Source organism: Oncorhynchus masou, chromosome 12, assembly GCF_036934945.1.
Source record: "Oncorhynchus masou masou isolate Uvic2021 chromosome 12, UVic_Omas_1.1, whole genome shotgun sequence".
NCBI lineage: Eukaryota > Metazoa > Chordata > Actinopteri > Salmoniformes > Salmonidae > Oncorhynchus > Oncorhynchus masou.
In genome coordinates, this window is record NC_088223.1 from 71,134,455 (window position 1) to 71,153,369 (window position 18,915).

At 45.1% G+C, this 18,915-nt stretch overlaps 1 protein-coding gene across 1 annotated transcript in view; it reads left to right on the plus strand.

Moving 5' to 3' along the window:
* Positions 1-18,915, plus strand: part of LOC135550766 (rab GTPase-binding effector protein 1-like) — a 26,108-nt gene continuing 7,193 nt past the window's right edge. Inside the window, exons 1-15 of the mRNA XM_064981870.1 lie at positions 1-139; positions 6,257-6,385; positions 6,543-6,746; positions 10,491-10,654; positions 10,827-10,946; positions 11,554-11,689; positions 12,282-12,460; positions 12,689-12,796; positions 13,670-13,972; positions 14,071-14,223; positions 14,610-14,714; positions 15,004-15,120; positions 17,039-17,137; positions 17,522-17,662; positions 18,638-18,827. Of these exons, the coding sequence (XP_064837942.1) occupies positions 94-139; positions 6,257-6,385; positions 6,543-6,746; positions 10,491-10,654; positions 10,827-10,946; positions 11,554-11,689; positions 12,282-12,460; positions 12,689-12,796; positions 13,670-13,972; positions 14,071-14,223; positions 14,610-14,714; positions 15,004-15,120; positions 17,039-17,137; positions 17,522-17,662; positions 18,638-18,827 (2,194 nt within the window). The 5' untranslated portion in view covers positions 1-93. The remainder of the gene's footprint in view (positions 140-6,256; positions 6,386-6,542; positions 6,747-10,490; positions 10,655-10,826; positions 10,947-11,553; positions 11,690-12,281; positions 12,461-12,688; positions 12,797-13,669; positions 13,973-14,070; positions 14,224-14,609; positions 14,715-15,003; positions 15,121-17,038; positions 17,138-17,521; positions 17,663-18,637; positions 18,828-18,915) is intronic.

Below are 18,915 nucleotides of genomic sequence, written 5' to 3' on the forward strand. Positions count from 1 at the left end.
CACTTTCAAGCAGGCTGTTTTCTTGGACACGCCTAGCGAGCTAGCTTTCCTCCAACACCGCGCCGGTTATTGCAATTCCATCCCCTGGAAACCATGGCCGACCAGGCCTCGGGATCCGCCCGGCAGCCCCAGCATGACGGTAAAGATTTGTTATTTTTTGATAGTCTTCATGTGGTATAGTCTCGATTTAATACAGATAATTAAACGGCCTGTGAATAATCGGGCTCAGCAAGCACCATCACCCGACGTGTCACTCCCTCTCCCTGGACATTATTCCAATGTTCTCACTACTGGATATATTCATACATAGCGAGCTACACAGGCCCAAAACTAGATTTCCATACGTTGTTGGAAAATAAATACACCCATCTTGGTGTTAGTTAGCTAGTCGAACGGTGTTGATGTTACCTAACTAGCTAGTTAGCTACCACTATACCTGTCATTGTTGTTTTGAAGCCATTGACAGTAGGCGAGACCATCGACGCAGTGGAAACTGGAAAGGGATAATGCTGGCAGTCACATTTGTACAAGTATCAAACGTTTTCGAACAGTGTTTATTTAAACATGAATATTGTAACATTTAGCTAACGTTAGTTTTCCATCCCCTTGTTTGCTAAATGTAGTTAGCTGCATAGCTTTTGTCTACTCTAACTAACAGGGGACTATCCCATTCATAGACTAAGTGCTATAGCTTCTATTGCCCGGGGGAGTTTTCATTAGAGCCCGACGCTTGCTCTAAACGTTATTAACGCACATCGGTTGTGGTAAGTTTTTGGAAACGCAGTGAGAAATAATAAATAAAAAAAACACAAGGTTAAATTACCTTGTGTTCCTGTGTCAACAATAGACTAACGAAACAAATACCAAAATATAGTTTTCGGATGGAATTTTTCTTTAACAACGTTTGACTATGAAAGAAACTGGGGAGGAAGTGTGTCTCCATCAACTGGAGGCACACACAACATGTTGATCTGTGCAAAACGGCTACAGTAAGTGTTTTTTTTTTTAATTTGAAATATTTCTCGCAGATATGAAAGATAAGGGGCATATGTTTAAAAAAACGGTTTGAGTATTGACTATTCTACATGTTAAAATACCTGAATTTGTAGTTAACATGGAGCCAAATGCGGGCGAATGTACATGGAGAAGGGTTTTCGAGAGCTAGCAGGGGACATGGACCAATTTTGAGTTTCAGACCCTAGCTAGTTTGCTAGTAGTAGCCACGCAGATACATCGTTGGCCAAAATGTATTGATAAATTCAGCCTATGACTGAATTCAATTTACAGGATTCTTGCAGATTTTGTCGAACTATCTACACCAGATCTTGCAATGGAGATAATGAGTTGTGTCAATGGTTGGAATGTTACTGATGTCATCCCACTCTGAAATATGTCATGCTCTGCAATATGCACAAGCTGACATTGTCACACCTCTGTTCATTTTAATGGCCTCTGACTTGTATGCCATTTCTAGGAGTTGTCCAAAGTAGAGGTGCTCCATATCCGTCCTCAGTTTAGCATAATGTTTTTGGTTCAGTGTGTGTTTATAGCGACTTTGAGATTCTACTTCTAATGAAAAGTGCTATCTATATAAAATACTATTATTATTGAGGCTACATTCACCAGGTGCTAAATGAGTGCAATAACACATTTAATTGACTAAAGACAGGCTTTGCAAAAGGCAACACTGATCTGATGATTTTACTGCTTAGTATGGCAAATGCGCCTCTATAGACCGCAAAGCGCTACAGAGGGTTGTGCGGACGGCCCAGTACATCACTGGGGCAGAGCTCCCTGCCATCCAGGACCTCTATATCAGGCGGTGTCAGGAAGGCCTGAAAAATTGCCAAAGACTTCAGCCACCCATGCCATAGACTGTTCTCTCTGCTATCGTCCGGCAAACGTTACTGGAGCATAGGCTTTCGAACCAACAGGCTCCGAGATAGCTTCTACCCCAAGCCATAAGACTGCTAAATAGTTAATTACCTGGACAATCTACATTGACCTTATCTTGCACTGATTCTATGCACACTCACAAGACTATATTCTGTTTATACACATTTACATACACTACTGTACAGACACACACACGCATACACACATGCAGACACATTCACACTCATCCTATGCTGCTACGCTATTCTTTATTTTAATTTTACTATTATATATCCTGATGTCTTGTCACTTGACCCTGCCATTATGTACATAGCTACCTCAAATACCCCAGCACATTGTTATGGTACTGGTACTCCCTAGATATATCTTAATTCTTGTCTATTTTATTCCTTGTGTGTTTCTATTTGTCTTATTAACTCTGCATCATTGGGAAGGCCTCATAACAAGAATTTCAATGTAAAGTCTACACCCGTTGTATTCGGTGCATGTGACAAATACATTTTTATTTGAATGGGAAAAGCTGTACAGTACGTAGCCTAAAGCTAGTGGAGAGCTATTCCCAGAGTAGGCCAAAAAACCCAAATCAAAGACTGGAACTGGCAACTAGTGTACTTTTTGAGCTGGAGATTGACTCTAAAAAGTAAATTATATTACTATGCCATTTATATAACCATTATGTTGGACACAAGGGATATCGGGCAACTCTTGCTGTTTTATATGCAATGAAGTTGAATATTTTACCAATTTGGACACCCCCTAGAGTTTGTTGATGATCAGGCCTACGTCAAAGTCTTTGTTTTGAGCATGTCTTTCTTGTCAAACATCTTGCTTACACAGTCACTATGCTAATACAGTCATTAAATACTCATTTGATTCTAGCCCCAGAATGCTGCTTGGTATTTTGTACGGCATAGGTATTGTCCTTTTGGATCGGCTACAATTAGTGAGATTGATTTGTTTCTGAGCTGGTCATGGGTGCACCTCAGCCACGCTCAAGGTCCTAAACAATATCATAATTGCCATCGACAAAAGACTATACTGTGCAGCCGTATTCATCGACCTGGCCAAGGCTTTCAACTCTGTCAATCACCGCATTCTTATCGGCAGACTCAAAAGCCTTGGTTTCTCTAATGACTGCCTCACCTGGTTCACCAACTACTAGTTCAGTGTGTCAAATCGAAGGGCCTGTTGTCTGGACCTCTGGCAGTCTCTATGGGGGTTGCCATAGGGTTCAATTCTCGGGCCGACTCTTTTCTCTGTGTACATCAATGATGTCGCTCTTGCAGCTGGTGATTCTCTGATCCACCTTTACGCAGACGACACCATTCTGTATACTTCTGGCCCTTCTTTGGACACTGTGTTAAGGCTGCTGGTTATGGCTTCAATGTCATACAACTCTCCTTCTGCGGCCTCCAACTGCTCTTTAATGCAAGTAATGCTAAATGCTCTTCAACCGATCGCTGCCCCACCTGCCCGCCCGCCTAGCATCACTACTCTGGATGTTTCTCACAAAGAATATGTGTACAACTACAAATACCTAGTTTAGACTGTAAACTCTCCTTCCGGACTCACATCAAACATCTCCAATCCAAAGTTAAATCTAGAATCGGCTTCCTATTTCGAAACAAAGCATCCTTCACTCATGTTGCCAAACATACCCTCGTAAAACTGACTATCCTACTGATCCCTGACTTCGGCGATATCATTTACAAAATAGACTAGGCTATCACAGTGCCATCCGTTTTGTCACCAAAGCCCCATATACCACCCACCATTGCGACCTGTATGCTCTCGTTGGCTGGCCCTCGCTTCATATGTGTCACCAAACCCACTGGCTCCAGGTCATCTGTAAGGTAAAGCCCCGCCTTATGTCAGCTCACTGGTCACCATAGCGGCATCCACCCGTAGCACACGCTCCAGCAGGTACAGTTGAAGTCGGAAGTTTACATACACTTATGTTGGAGTCATTAAAACTCGTTTTTAAACCACTCCACAGATATATTGTTAACAAACTATAGTTTTGGCACGTCTGTTAGGACACTTACTTTGTGCATGACACAAGTAATTTTTCCTAAAATTGTTTAGACAGATTATTTCACTTATAATTCACTGTATCACAATTTTACTGGGTCAGAAGTTTATATACAGTAAGTTGACTGTGCCTTTTAAACAGCTTGAAAAATTCCATTAAATTATGTCATGGCTTTAGAAGCTTCTGTTAAGATAATTGACATCATTTGAGTCAATTGGAGGTGTAAATCCTTGGGAGCAATTTCCAAACGCCTGAAGGTACCATGTTCATCTGTACAAACAATTGTACACAAGTATATACACCATGGGACCACGCAGCTGTCATACCACTCAGGAAGGAGACGCATTCTGTCTCCTAGAGATGAACGTACTTTGGTGCGAAAAGTGAAAATCAATCCCAGAACAACAGCAAAGGAACTTGTGAAGATGCTGGAGGAAACGGGTACAGAAGTATCTATATTCACAGTAAAACGAGTCCTGTATCGACATAACCTGAGAGGCCGCTCGGCAAGGAAGAAGCCACTGCTCTAAAACCGCCATAAAGCCAGACTACGGTTTGCAAATGGGGACAAAGATGGTACTTTTTGGAGAAATGTCCTCTGGTCTGATGAAACAAAAATAGAACAGTTTGGCCATAATGACCACCGTTATGTTTGGAGGAAAAAGGGGGAGGCTGCAAGTTGAAGAACACCATCCCAACTGTGAAACACGGGGGTGGCAGCATCACGTTTTGGGGGGTGCTTTGCTGCAGGAGGGACTGGTGCACTTCACAAAATAGATGGCAACTTGAGGAAGGAAAATTATTTGGATATATTGAAGCAACATCTCAAGACATCAGTTAGGAAGTTAAAGCTTGGTCCAAATGGGTCATCCAAATGGACAATGACCCCAAGCGTACTTCCAAAGTTGTGGCAAAATGGCTTAAGGACAACAAAGTAAAGGTATTGGAGTGGCCATCACAAAGCACTGACCTCAAGCCTATAGAACATTTGTGGGCAGAACTGAAAAAGCGTGTGTGAGCAAGGAGGCCTACAATCCTGCCCCAGTTACACCAGCTCTGTCAGGAGGAATGGGCCAAAATTCACCAACTTATTGTGGGAAGCATGTGGAAGTCTACCAAAGTATGTTTGACCCAAGTTAAACAATTTAAAGGCAATGCTACCAAATACTAATTGAGTGTATGTAAACTTCTGACCCACTGGGAATGTGATGAAAGACATAAATCACTTTTATTTCAGCTCTACTATTATTCTGACATTTCACATTCTTAAAATAAAGTGGTGATCCTAACTGACCTAAGACAGGGAATTTTTACAAGGATTAAATGTCAGGAATTGTGAAAAATTTAGTTTAAATGTATTTGGCTAAGGTGTATGCAAACTTCCGTCTTAAACTGTACATTTCACTGCCCCCCCCCCCAAAGATAATTCCTCCTTTGGCTGCCTTTCCTTCATGTTCTCTGCTGCCAGTGACTGGAACGAATTGCAAAAATCACTGAAGCCAGAGACCCATATCTCCCTCACTAACTTTAAGCATCAGTTATCAGAGCAGCTTACAGATAATTGAACCTGTACATAGCCCATCTGTAAATAGCCCATCCAACTACCTCATTCCCATATTTTTATTTATTTTTATTTAAATATATATTTTTGCTCCTTTGCATCTCTACTTGTGCAGAAGATTAATGCACATCTATCACTCGTGTTTATTTGCCTAATTGTAATTATTTTGCCACTGGCCTATTTATTGCCTTACCTCCCTAATCTTACTTCATTTGCACACACTGTATATAGACTTTTCTATTGTGTTATTGACTACGTTTGTTTATTCCATGTGTAACTCTGTTTGTTTATCTTGGCCAAGTCGCAGTTGTAAATGAGAACTTTTTCTCAACTGGCCAACCTGGTGAAATAATCTGTCCACCAGTTAGACCTCCATTTATTGTATTATAAACAACACCAACAGGGATTATTGTTGAAGTGAAGACCAAGTGACCCTCCCACTGAGTCCTGCCTTGGCAATACCAAAAATGTAGTTATGGATTGCCCCTCGCAAAGCTCTGACGAAGGCCTTGAGGCCGATGCGTAAAGCTTATTAAAGAGCAGTGATACTATCAAGAACAGTGCAGGTTTCTTCTTTTTTCTTATCTTATTCAACTGTTACCGTGCACCTGCAACAAAGATAGCTCAGATGTACGAGTGCCTTTTGAATTTTCCCTTTAAATAAATGAAATCACTGCTTTCAGGCTGGTTGTATTGCAGTGTGTAGACGAATACCCTTTTTTCCCCTGGAAGTTTCTTTAGTGTTCTTGTTTTGTAATTTCCCTTAGCGGTGCTCCAGCAGCGAGTGGCAGCCCTGGAGCAGGAGAGAGCTGAGTTTGTCAAGCGCAAACAGCAACTGGAGTCTGAGTTCAACCAGAAACGGGCCAAGTTCAAAGAGCTCTACCTGTCCAAAGAAGGTGACTGTTCAATCTGCTGTCCGCATTATGCCATGTTGCTAATGGTAAACTTGTGTAGTTAGCTTCATGAATATGGACCCTGGTCTCCTGGAACATATCCAACCTTATCATGGGTTACCTCCTATATTTTCCTCACCGTTCCTCTCTTTCCTCCCAGAGGAACTGAAGTGCCAGGCAGCGTCTCTGGAGGGGGCCCAGTCGGAGCTGAGTCGTGTACAGGCCCAGCTGGAACAGGCCCAAGCTGACATGGAGAACATCAAGGCGGTGGCCACTGTGTCAGAGAGCACCAAGCAGGAGGCCATTGACCAAGTCAAGGGACAGTGGCAGGAGGAGGTGGCCTCCCTACAGGCCATCATGAAAGGTACTGTAGCTAGGCTAACTCTACATTGCCTCCTCTGGCCCTAATTTTGCCATTCAGTATCTAGTTGGTGACTCTGTTGGAAGGATTCCAGTAGCTGTAAATAACCCATGTAACATTTCCTCTAGACTAGGCCTGCATGAAAGGCAGTCATTTTGATCCCATGTCATTGCCATGCTTCTGTTACAGAAGTAGCATCTTAGCTTGATACGCAGAAATTAACATAGAATACATTTACATTTACATTTAAGTCATTTAGCAGACGCTCTTATCCAGAGCGACTTACAAATTGGTGAATTCACCTTCTGACATCCAGTGGAACAGCCACTTTACAATAGTGCATCTAAATCATTAAGGGGGGGTGGTGAGAAGGATTACTTCTCCTATCCTAGGTATTCCTTGAAGAGGTGGGGTTTCAGGTGTCTCCGGAAGGTAGTGATTGACTCCGCTGTCCTGGCGTCGTGAGGGAGTTTGTTCCACCATTGGGGGGCCAGAGCAGCGAACAGTTTTGACTGGGCTGAGCGGGAACTGTACTTCCTCAATGGTAGGGAGGCGAGCAGGCCAGAGGTGGATGAACGCAGTGCCCTTGCTTGGGTGTAGGGCCTGATCAGAGCCTGGAGGTACTGCGGTGCCGTTCCCCTCACAGCTCCGTAGGCAAGCACCATGGTCTTGTAGCGGATGCGAGCTTCAACTGGAAGCCAGTGGAGAGAGCGGAGGAGCGGGGTGACGTGAGAGAACTTGGGAAGGTTGAACACCAGACGGGCTGCGGCGTTCTGGATGAGTTGTAGGGGTTTAATGGCACAGGCAGGGAGCCCAGCCAGCAGCGAGTTGCAGTAATCCAGACGGGAGATGACAAGTGCCTGGATTAGGACCTGCGCCGCTTCCTGTGTGAGGCAGGGTCGTACTCTGCGGATGTTGTAGAGCATGAACCTACAGGAACGGGCCACCGCCATGATGTTGGTTGAGAACGACAGGGTGTTGTCCAGGATCACGCCAAGGTTCTTAGCGCTCTGGGAGGAGGACACAATGGAGTTGTCAACCGTGATGGCGAGATCATGGAACGGGCAGTCCTTCCCCGGGAGGAAGAGCAGCTCCGTCTTGCCGAGGTTCAGCTTGAGGTGGTGATCCGTCATCCACACTGATATGTCTGCCAGACATGCAGAGATGCGATTCGCCGCCTGGTCATCAGAAGGGGAAAGGAGAAGATTAATTGTGTGTCGTCTGCATAGCAATGATAGGAGAGACCATGTGAGGTTATGACAGAGCCAAGTGACTTGGTGTATAGCGAGAATAGGAGAGGGCCTAGAACAGAGCCCTGGGGGACACCAGTGGTGAGAGCGCGTGGCGAGGAGACAGATTCTCGCCACGCCACCTGGTAGGAGCGACCTGTCAGGTAGGACGCAATCCAAGCGTGGGCCGCGCCGGAGATGCCCAACTCGGAGAGGGTGGAGAGGAGGATCTGATGGTTCACAGTATCGAAGGCAGCCGATAGGTCTAGAAGGATGAGAGCAGAGGAGAGAGAGTTAGCTTTAGCAGTGCGGAGCGCCTCCGTGATGCAGAGAAGAGCAGTCTCAGTTGAATGACTAGTCTTGAAACCTGACTGATTTGGATCAAGAAGGTCATTCTGAGAGAGATAGCGGGAGAGCTGGCCAAGGACGGCACGTTCAAGAGTTTTGGAGAGAAAAGAAAGAAGGGATACTGGTCTGTAGTTGTTGACATCGGAGGGATCGAGTGTAGGTTTCTTCAGAAGGGTGCAACTCTCGCTCTCTTGAAGACGGAAGGGACGTAGCCAGCGGTCAGGGATGAGTTGATGAGCGAGGTGAGGTAAGGGAGAAGGTCCCCGGAAATGGTCTGGAGGAGAGAGGAGGGGATAGGGTCGAGCGGGCAGGTTGTTGGGCGGCCGGCCGTCACAAGAAGCGAGATTTCATCTGGAGAGAGAGGGAGAAAGAGGTCAGAGCACAGGGTAGGGCAGTGTGAGCAGAACCAGCGGTGTCGTTTGACTTAGCAAACGAGGATCGGATGTCGTCGACCTTCTTTTCAAAATGGTTGACGAAGTCATCTGCAGAGAGGGAGGAGGGGGGAGGGGGAGGAGGATTCAGGAGGGAGGAGAAGGTGGCAAAGAGCTTCCTAGGGTTAGAGGCAGATGCTTGGAATTTAGAGTGGTAGAAAGTGGCTTTAGCAGCAGAGACAGAGGAGGAAAATGTAGAGAGGAGGGAGTGAAAGGATGCCAGGTCCGCAGGGAGGCGAGTTTTCCTCCATTTCCGCTCGGCTGCCCGGAGCTCTGTTCTGTGAGCTCGCAATGAGTCATCGAGCCACGGAGCGGGAGGGGAGGACCGAGCCGGCCTGGAGGATAGGGGACATAGAGAGTCAAAGGATGCAGAAAGGGAAGAGAGGAGGGTTGAGGAGGCAGAGTCAGGAGAAAGGTTGGAGAAGGTATGAGCAGAGGGAAGAGATGAAAGGATGGAAGAGGAAAGAGTAGCGGGGGAGAGAGAGCGAAGGTTGGGACGGCGCGATACCATCCGAGTAGGGGCAGTGTGGGAAGTGTTGGATGAGAGCGAGAGGGAAAAGGATACAAGGTAGTGGTCGGAGACTTGGAGGGGAGTTGCAGTGAGGTTAGTGGAAGAACAGCATCTAGTAAAGATGAGGTCGAGCGTATTGCCTGCCTTGTGAGTAGGGGGGAAGGTGAGAGGGTGAGGTCAAAAGAGGAGAGGAGTGGAAAGAAGGAGGCAGAGAGGAATGAGTCAAAGGTAGACGTGGGGAGGTTAAAGTCGCCCAGGACTGTGAGAGGTGAGCCGTCCTCAGGAAAGGAGCTTATCAAGGCATCAAGCTCATTGATGAACTCTCCGAGGGAACCTGGAGGGCGATAAATGATAAGAATGTTAAGCTTGAAAGGGCTGGTAACTGTGACAGCATGGAATTCAAAGGAGGCGATAGATAGATGGGTAAGGGAGAGAGAGAGAATGACCACTTGGGAGAGATGAGGATCCCGGTGCCACCACCCCGCTGACCAGAAGCTCTCGGGGTGTGCGAGAACACGTGGGCGGACGAAGAGAGAGCAGTAGGAGTAGCAGTGTTATCTGTGGTGATCCATGTTTCCGTCAGTGCCAGGAAGTCGAGGGACTGGAGGGAGGCATAGGCTGAGATGAACTCTGCCTTGTTGGCCGCAGATCGGCAGTTCCAGAGGCTACCGGAGACCAGGAACTCCACGTGGGTCGTGCGCGCTGGGACCACCAGATTAGGGTGGCCGCGACCACGCGGTGTGGAGCGTTTGTATGGTCTGTGCAGAGAGGAGAGAACAGGGATAGATAGACACATAGTTAACAGGGTACAGAAGAGGCTACGCTAATGCAAAGGAGATTGGAATGACAAGTGGACTACACGTCTCGAATGTTCAGAAAGTTAAGCTTACGTAGCAAGAATCTTATTGACTAAAATGATTGAAATGAAACAGTACTGCTGGAGTAGGCTAGCTGGTAGTGGCTGCGATGTTGACACTACACTAATCAAGTCGTTCCGTCGAGTGTAATAGTTTCTACAGTGCTGCTATTCGGGGGCTAGCTGGCTAGCTAGCAAGGTTGATTGCGGTTCCGTTACAATAAAAAATTGTCAGCAAATAAAGTTTGTTAAAATTGAGTTGAGTAGGTATCTAGTAATGAGCCTGATTTAAAAATCCACTGCTACTCTTTACACTGAGGATCAGTTATGAGCACATTGACTGGTACTGTGTTATCTCCCCTCCCCCTTCAGACACAGTGCGTGAGTATGAGGTGCAGTTCCACCAGCGCCTTGAGCAGGAGCGTGCCCAATGGAACCAGTACAGGGAGGTGGTGGAGAGGGAGATGGGTGAGCTGAGACACCGCCTCTCTGAGGGCGGCCAGGAGGAGGAGAACCTGGAGAACGACATGAAGAAGGTTGGCTGGTTTCACACCGGGGGGGGGGGGTCATCAAAGTACATTAATCCTTTCATCAGTGTTGGGGTCAATTCCATTGCAATTCAATCAATTTAATAAAAACAGAAAATCTCCATAGAGACGCCTTGAAGAGAATTGGAATGTGACTCGATTTGAATGTGTTTTCCCCCAGGCCCAGGAAGATGCAGAGAAGCTACGGTCAGTGGTAATGCCTATGGAGCAGGAGATAGCAGCTCTGAAAGTCAAACTTACTGTGGCAGGGGACAGGGTGAAGGAGCTGGAGGCCTCGAAGGTTAGTCAAAAGGGTCTGGAAAGGAGAACAAAAACTTTTACAACACAGACAAGATCTCCATGCTTATTTTATTAACAAAACAATCTTATCCATCCAAGATGTCAATTGCAGTATGGGTTATATCTAGACGACGGTAGGCTAGATTCAGCCGTGGGTCGATTTGACGGCGTGGATGGTCAGGGGGCCGGAACCTAATTATAATTTGTACACTGCAAATTGACCACAACTAAGCCTAAAAAGAGATTTGTATTTGAAAATTACAATGAGACACGATCACATGTGTCTCTAGGGAACAGATTTCCTAAATTAAACACATTTTTTGCTGAATTCCTGGTTATTCATTTTATTTATTTTTTGCCCAAAACTAAAATAATAAAAATATCCCTTGCGGGCCGGTTTTGCCACGCAGGCCGCCATTTGCCAACCCCTAATTTAGACCATTTGCAGAGGACCATGAATTTAGGATCATTATTTATGACATTTATAGACAAATAATCTAGGCAAAACTGTCTGAAGTGATACAGTGGAAGAAATACTTCCTAAAAATGGCTTTCAGTTTAAAAATGTAATTTGAGTTACTGATAAATGACTTGTTTTCGTTCTGTAGGTAAAGGAGCTCAATCATGTCCTGGAAGCAGAGAAATCCTGCCGCACAGACCTGGAGATGTACGTGGCGGTGCTCAACACTCAGAAGTCAGTCCTTCAGGAGGACGCAGAGAAACTACGAAAAGAGCTCCACGAAGGTGACACACTCGTAAAGCTTTTTTTTTAAGCAAGCTGTTAGTAGTTTATGTTATTCTTTAATAACACAGACCCCAAAGCAAATCAAGGGGAGGAAAATAGGTTTATTCAAGTAGGACAAATCATGTTTGGAAGTAGATTGTCATTCTCCCCTGTCCTCAGTGATGCTCTCCAGTGATTCTCCCCACAGAACAAAGGGACAGCATGTAGTTTTATAACCCAGCCCTAGCCTGTGGTTGACCAATTAGAATTCCTTGCAATAAAACTGGGCCAATGGCCAAATACAAGTATCCTATTTCAGGCTCACTGTATAGACAAATTCCTCCCATTAATCCCCTATTACAGAAAAAACACTATTTCCATTCATCTTTAGTACTCTATTGACTTTTAATCCTTTGTCTCTCGTACTCTAATGACCTCTTGTCCTCTCTCTGTGTTGTGTATTTCTTTCAAATTTTCTTATACTGTCAAACATAAGGATAAGAGATGTAAGACATTTCAATACAAAAGTACAGCACAGTATTGTCCCTTTTTTTCCCCTCTATCTCTCGCTATATATATCTGTCTGTCATGTTTTTTTTCTTCCATGGTCAGTGTGTCACCTCTTGGAGCTGGAGCGGCAGCAGCACAACCAGCTGAAGCACACTTGGCAGCGGGCCAACGACCAGTTCCTGGAGTCACAGAGGCTGCTGATGAGGGACATGCAGAGGATCGAGAACGTGCTCTCTTCTGAGCAGCTCCGGCAGGTGGAAGAAATTAAGAAGAGGGACCAGGTGCGCACACCTGGAGTCAGAAAGGGGGGTTAGTGGCCTGGGGTGTGTCTGGCCGTGCAAGATTGAATGAGACAATATATGAGGAATAGAGTAAATACTGACAGTGTAATGACAGACAATTTGACGTGATATTGTGTGTGCATGTGCTCTTATGGGAATGCCAGTCAGTTAAAAAGGTGTAAATACCCTGTCAAAGTGTAGTCCATTTATTGACATTGTTTCCCTCAGGAGGAGGATGAGAAGGAAAGGATCAGCCAGGCCAAGGAGCAGAACGAGGAAGACGGGACAGAAACCGAACCTTTAGAAGACTCATTCCTTGGGCTCAGTATTGAAGAGGTATGGATATGAGGTCACCAACACCTTACAGAGAGCACATGCCTCAGACACATGTGATCTTCTCTCTTTAAAACATCTAATTTCATATTGAATATGAAATAGCCATAAAATCTGGACATTAACTCCACATCTTTACAATGACTTTGGGTCTCGTTGAATGTATAAGGTAACCTCTCCACCTAATCCGCTGTGACAAGCATGGTCAATTGTGGTCTAAAATGCCATCTCCTTAAATATCTTGGAGAATTTCTTTAATGGCACTAACATAAGTATTCCAGAAATTGGTCTAAAGCATGTGATTTTGTTCAAAGCACTATTCTCTGACAATGTACCTCTCATTTCCAGTTTTGACATCGCACTCACAACAAAAGCACATCCCCACCCATTTTCTTTCTTTTGCTCTCTGTCATTCTGAGTCTCTGAGGCTGTGTTTATACAGCCACCCTAAGAACCCAAATCTGATTTTCTTTCTATATCAATTTTTTTTTCTGACTTGCACTATTTTACATGTGACCCATATTAGATTTGCACATTCACACTGATGCAATGCTTATTTCCTGTCACTGGTTGTCATGGTAATGTCATGACGTGAAAAATACATATCAGACAGGTCGCATATGGAGGATTGGGTTTGTATCAGGATTCAGATCCACATGTGGAGGTGGTATAAATGGGAAGTCAAAAGATAAAAGTTCCACGTGTTTTTTTTTTTTTTTTAGCTGTTTACACATTAGGGAAAAGATCCGATGGGAATGGGATATGTAAATAATTGGCAAAAGATCTGAATGGGCTGACTGTGAACGCAGCCTGAAGTGCTACTCATTTACTTCTGATCATTAAAACCATTCTCTCCCTCCCTCTTCTCTCCACCAGCCCCACAGTGCCCACGGCTCCATGCACTCCTTAGACTCTGACCTGGTGGCAGGGGGCCCTATGGACCTCTACAAAGACGGCCTTCGGAGGGTCCAGTCCACAGACAGCCTGGGTTCCTCTCCTGGTCTCCAGGGCCTGGGGGGCTACAACCATAAGGCCAAGTCAGCCAGCCACCTAGATGAGTCCGACTTCGGACCCCTGGTGGGGGCGGACTGCGGGGCCCCTGAGGGCCTGGCGGGCTTTGGGGACACACTATCGGTCAGCTCCATCCAGCTGACGGCCGGCCACTTCCTGCTCACCAAGGTCTTAAATCAACTTTTTTTTAGACTTTCATGTATTGTGTCTGTAAAACGATTGATCTTTTTAAATGCAGTTTTAAATAATGATTTGTTCTGATCCAGGACCAGGAGAAGGCTATAAAGGCCATGACGCCGGAGCAGGAGGAGACTGCCTCGCTGATGTCCAGCATCTCCCACGCCCACGACACCACCTTCCTGACCCCGTCAGGCTACCGCCTGGTCAGTGACCAGGAGTGGAACCTGCTTCAGCAAGAGGTCAGACAGTTTCATACAGTGTTTTGGTTCATTTAAATTGTTTGATGTTTTGGTTGGGCTTTGTTTTGCAGTACAATATTGTCCGCTATACGTTGTTTGCATGGTAACCGTTGTTGGCTTGTAATCCCTTAACCACTTTGGTTCAAAAGCAGCTCAAAAGCAGCAATAAGTATAATTTAGTACTAAGTACTGTATTTGTTACTATTAGGAAAATACAATGTAGCCTAGGTGTTGAAATAAAGTAAACAAAGTAAACATTCTTTACACTGCTATGAATTGTGTAAAGTTTAGTCTGCACACATGGACAGCCTGGGGTTTCCATATAAATATTTTGTATTTACCATGTGGTATTCCTCCTAACTTCATTCTTGGCTGTCTGTCACTAGGTGAAGAACGCAGGAAGGAAGTTGGGACGGCGGTGTGACATGTGCTCTAACTACGAAAAACAGCTGCAGGTCATCCAGGGCCAGGAGGCAGAGACACGCGATCAGGTAACGCCCTCTTTCATTCCCTGTGACACTTTATTACAGCTTAACTTTCTGTGATGTATACACCTATGTCAAGGATACTTAAAGGGAAAGTTCCTCCCAAGATCAAAGTCATCTTTAGTGATATTTAGTCTTTCTGTATTCCATGTCATATGTTTGGCTCCCACTAAGCTACATGCATTAGAAGATATCTGACCACAAGAATCCTAAATTAATGGGGTGAAAGAAAAAGTGCAAGTTAGCTGGTGCCAATCTTTCTCATTCATTTGTCTCCGTCTCTTTGATCTCTCAGGTAAAGAAGCTCCAGGTGATGCTGCGGCAGGCCAACGACCAGCTAGAGAGAACCATGAGTGAAAAACAGGAGTTGGAGGACTCTGTGAAACAGGGCAACGAGGAAACCACTGCAAAGGTCTGTCCTCCTTCAGCGCCAGCTGTGCCACCAGAGACTCTGGGTTCGTGCCCAGGCTCGCGACCGGGAGGTCCGTGGGGCGACGCACAATTGGCCTAGCGTCGCCCGGGTTAGGGAGGGTTTGGCCGGTAGGGAAATCCTTGTCTCATCGCGCACCAGCGACTCCTGTGGCGGGCTGGGCGCAGTGCGTGCTAACCAAGGTTGCCAGGTGCACAGTGTTTCCTCCGACACATTGGTGTGGCTGGCTTCCGGGTTGGATGGCGCTGTGTTAAGAAGCAGTGCGGCTTGGTTGGGTTGTGTATCGGAGGACGCAGGACTCTCGACCTTCGTCTCTCCCGAGCCCGTACGGGAGTTGTAGCAATGAGACAAGATAGTAGCTACTAAACAATTGCATACCACGAAATTGGGGACAAAAAGGGGTCAAATTAAAAAGAAAAAAAAAGTCTTACACACATTAACACACTTCAGAATCCAAAAAGTGTCAAGGATAGTAAAGTGTCAGGTAATCTTTATGCTTAGCTCTTTTGTTGTTTGAGGAGTTATTTCTAATCTTCAAAGAATGTACAGTTGTGGCCAAAAGTTTTGAGAATGACACGCATATTAATTTCCACAATGTTTGTTGCTTCAGTGTCTTTAGATATTTTTGTCAGATGTTACTATGGAATACTGAAGTATAATTACAATCATTTCAGAAGTGTCAAAGTCTTTTATTGACAATTACATGAAGTTGATGCAAAGAGTCAATATTTCCAGTGTTGACCCTTCTTTTTCAAGACCTCTGCAATCTGCCCTGGCATGCTGTAAATGAACTTCTGGGCCATATCCTGACTGATGGTAGCCCATTCATTCTTGCATAATCAATGTTTGGAGTTTGTCAGAATTTGTGTTTGTTTTTTTTGTCCCCCCGGACTGATGGTAGCGCACGCACATCAGGACTGATGGTAGCGCACGCACATCAGGACTGATGGTAGCGCACACTGTCTTCTCCGGACAAGCTTTTTCCCAGATGCCCCAAACAATCAGAAAGGGGATTCATCAGAGAAAATTACTTTACCCCTATCCCTTTTGCAGAATATCAGTCTGTCCCTGATGTTTTTCCTGGAGAGAAGTGGCTTCTTTGCTGCCCTTCTTGACACCAGGCCATCCTCCAAAAGTCTTCACCTCACTGTGCGTGCAGATGCACTCACACCTGCCAGCTGCCATTCCTGAGCAAGCTCTGTACTAGTTGTACCCCGATCCCGCAGCTGAATCAACGTTAGGAGACAGTCCTGGCACTTGCTGGACTTTCTTGGGCGTCCTGAAGCCTTCTTCACATAATTTGAACCGCTCTCCTTGAAATTCTTGATGTTCCGATAAATGGTTGATTTAGATGCAGTCTCACTGGCAGCAATTTCCTTGCCTGTGAAGCACTTTTTGTGCAAAGCAATTATGACGGCATGTGTTTCCTTGCATGTAACCATGTTTGACAGAGGAAGAACAATGATTCCAAGCACCACCCTCCTTTTGAAGCTTCCAGTCTGTTATTCAAAGTCAATCAGCATGACAGAGTGATCTCCAGCCTTGTCCTCGTCAACACTTGCACCTGTGTTAACGAGAGAATCACTGACATGATGTCAGCTGGTCCTTTTGTGGCAGGGCTGAAATGCAGTGCAAACATTTTTTGGGGGGGATTCAGTTCATTTGCATGGCAAAGAGGGACATTGCAATTCATCTGATCACTCTTCATAACAATCTGGAGTATATGCAAATTGCCCTCATACAAACTGAGGCAGCAGACTTCATTAATATTTGTGTCATTCTCAACTTTTGTACAATGCTTATGGTTGGAATGTGGATAAATCAGGATACGTCATACTTTTTCTGTGGATTGTATGTTCAGTTATCCTCTGGAGCATGTGGATTTCTTGCTTTTTCCCAGGTTGCTGCTCTCATGCACAGAGTCCAGGAGTCCGAGTCACTGCTTAAAACACTACAAGAGGCCTTCAGTCAAGCCAAGAGGAACACACAGGAACAGATGGTGAGCAGCACTTTTCTGCTACAGCCTCTCAATACAGCCTCTGTTTGGGCCTCCGGTGTCTCAATAGTGTCAGTCTGTGCCAGAAGGCCTGTGTAAATAAAGTTAGCAGCAAAAGCATTTGAACATGCCATCGCTGCGTGTGCCTTTTTTGATTTGGTGATTCAACCAGCTTCTTACTGTAATTAAGAAGGATGTTTATCTTGCTGAAGAGAGAGCTAGTGGAAATGTGATGGAATGTTCTGCCTGATAGACGTTTGACCTCTAATCACACTTGTGGTCTCTGTCCTTCAGTCCGGCAGTTCCATTTGACAGTACATTGAAACACCAGGAGGAAACAGGATGATGCCACATGATTTGACTGAGTGCTGTTTTTGCCATAATCAGGCTGTGCTGATGCAGTCCAGGGAGCAGGTTGCGGAGGAACTGAGCAGACTGCAGAGGGACAACGACAGCCTAACAGGCAAACACCGACTCCACTTATCTCTCCAGCAGCAGGAGGACTTCAAACTACCCACCATGGTGCAAGTACGAGACAATCATTCACAGCCACCATTTTGAGAATTGCTCTCAGGCGCATCTCAATAGTCTAAAGGAGAGCCCTCTTCTTTTTTTCACACTAATTCATAGATTTACAGAAGAATGTCTCTTGACATCTGAATAATAAACAAGAGTTCATTGCAAGGACCATCCAGGCTCTTCATTTTTTCCCCCTGTGCTTACATGGCATTGACAAAGATGAAAACGTCAGTAATATTCCACATTTAAATCCAAGATGGATAAGGTGATATGTATTTTATTCCTAGATTTAGTCAGGTCATTTTCTAAGACTTTGTGTTCCAAATACATAGATTCTGCACAAATTATAGGAGTGTCATGTTAATGTTGTAGAAAACCAAAACACCTGAAATTGTAAAGATCTAGTAATGTTAGCAGACCTGCACAGAATCTGTCGTTCAGAACTGAAACCATCACCTTGACTGACCACGTACTATTTCACTGACTGGTTAATGAACTGGCAGGGAGAACATACTAGGGCCCTTCAGGCTGTTAAGGATTCTATAGTGTACTTGTTGACTGCTTTAACATGAACAAGTCTTTAGAGTGAAACCAAAACTTGGTGAAAATGCAGTATCTAAACTCTCGTAACCACCATAATGGTTATTGGCGTATTTTCCTTCCATATAAACTCATATCTCAGTATTCAATTACATTTTTTTTTTAAATGAGGTATTGAAATAGGAATACGTTGGAGTAAATGAAGAAAACAATTACATCTTGGAAGAACTGATTGTAACAAGTATGAAAGGGATGGAACAACTTGGTCTGAAATGTATGAGTAAGTCACCATACACATCTCCAAGTGCACGGTCCCCAGAAGCAGACGGCCGTCTGGTTCACACCATCGAGCGCTTTACATGTTCATCAGGTACTTCTTTCACCATTCACATACCCATTGACTCACTTAAATTGGTACGTGCAACTATTTCTGCTCCCCTCTAGGAACTACAAGCCCTGGTGCTGCAGTTGCGGGAGGACATAGTTGTGGTGCGCACGGCTGCAGACCACCTGGAAGAGAAGCTGAAGGCGGAGATCCTGTTCCTGAAGGAGCAGCTCCAGGCAGAGCAGTGCCTCAAAGAGAACCTGGAGGACACACTACAGCTGGAGATAGATGGCTGCAAGGAGGAGATAGGTGAGGCTCACCTTCTCATTCCTTAGGCTTGACACACAAGGATAGATAGAGAAGAACCATAGATGTATATTTGACATACAGCTCTGGG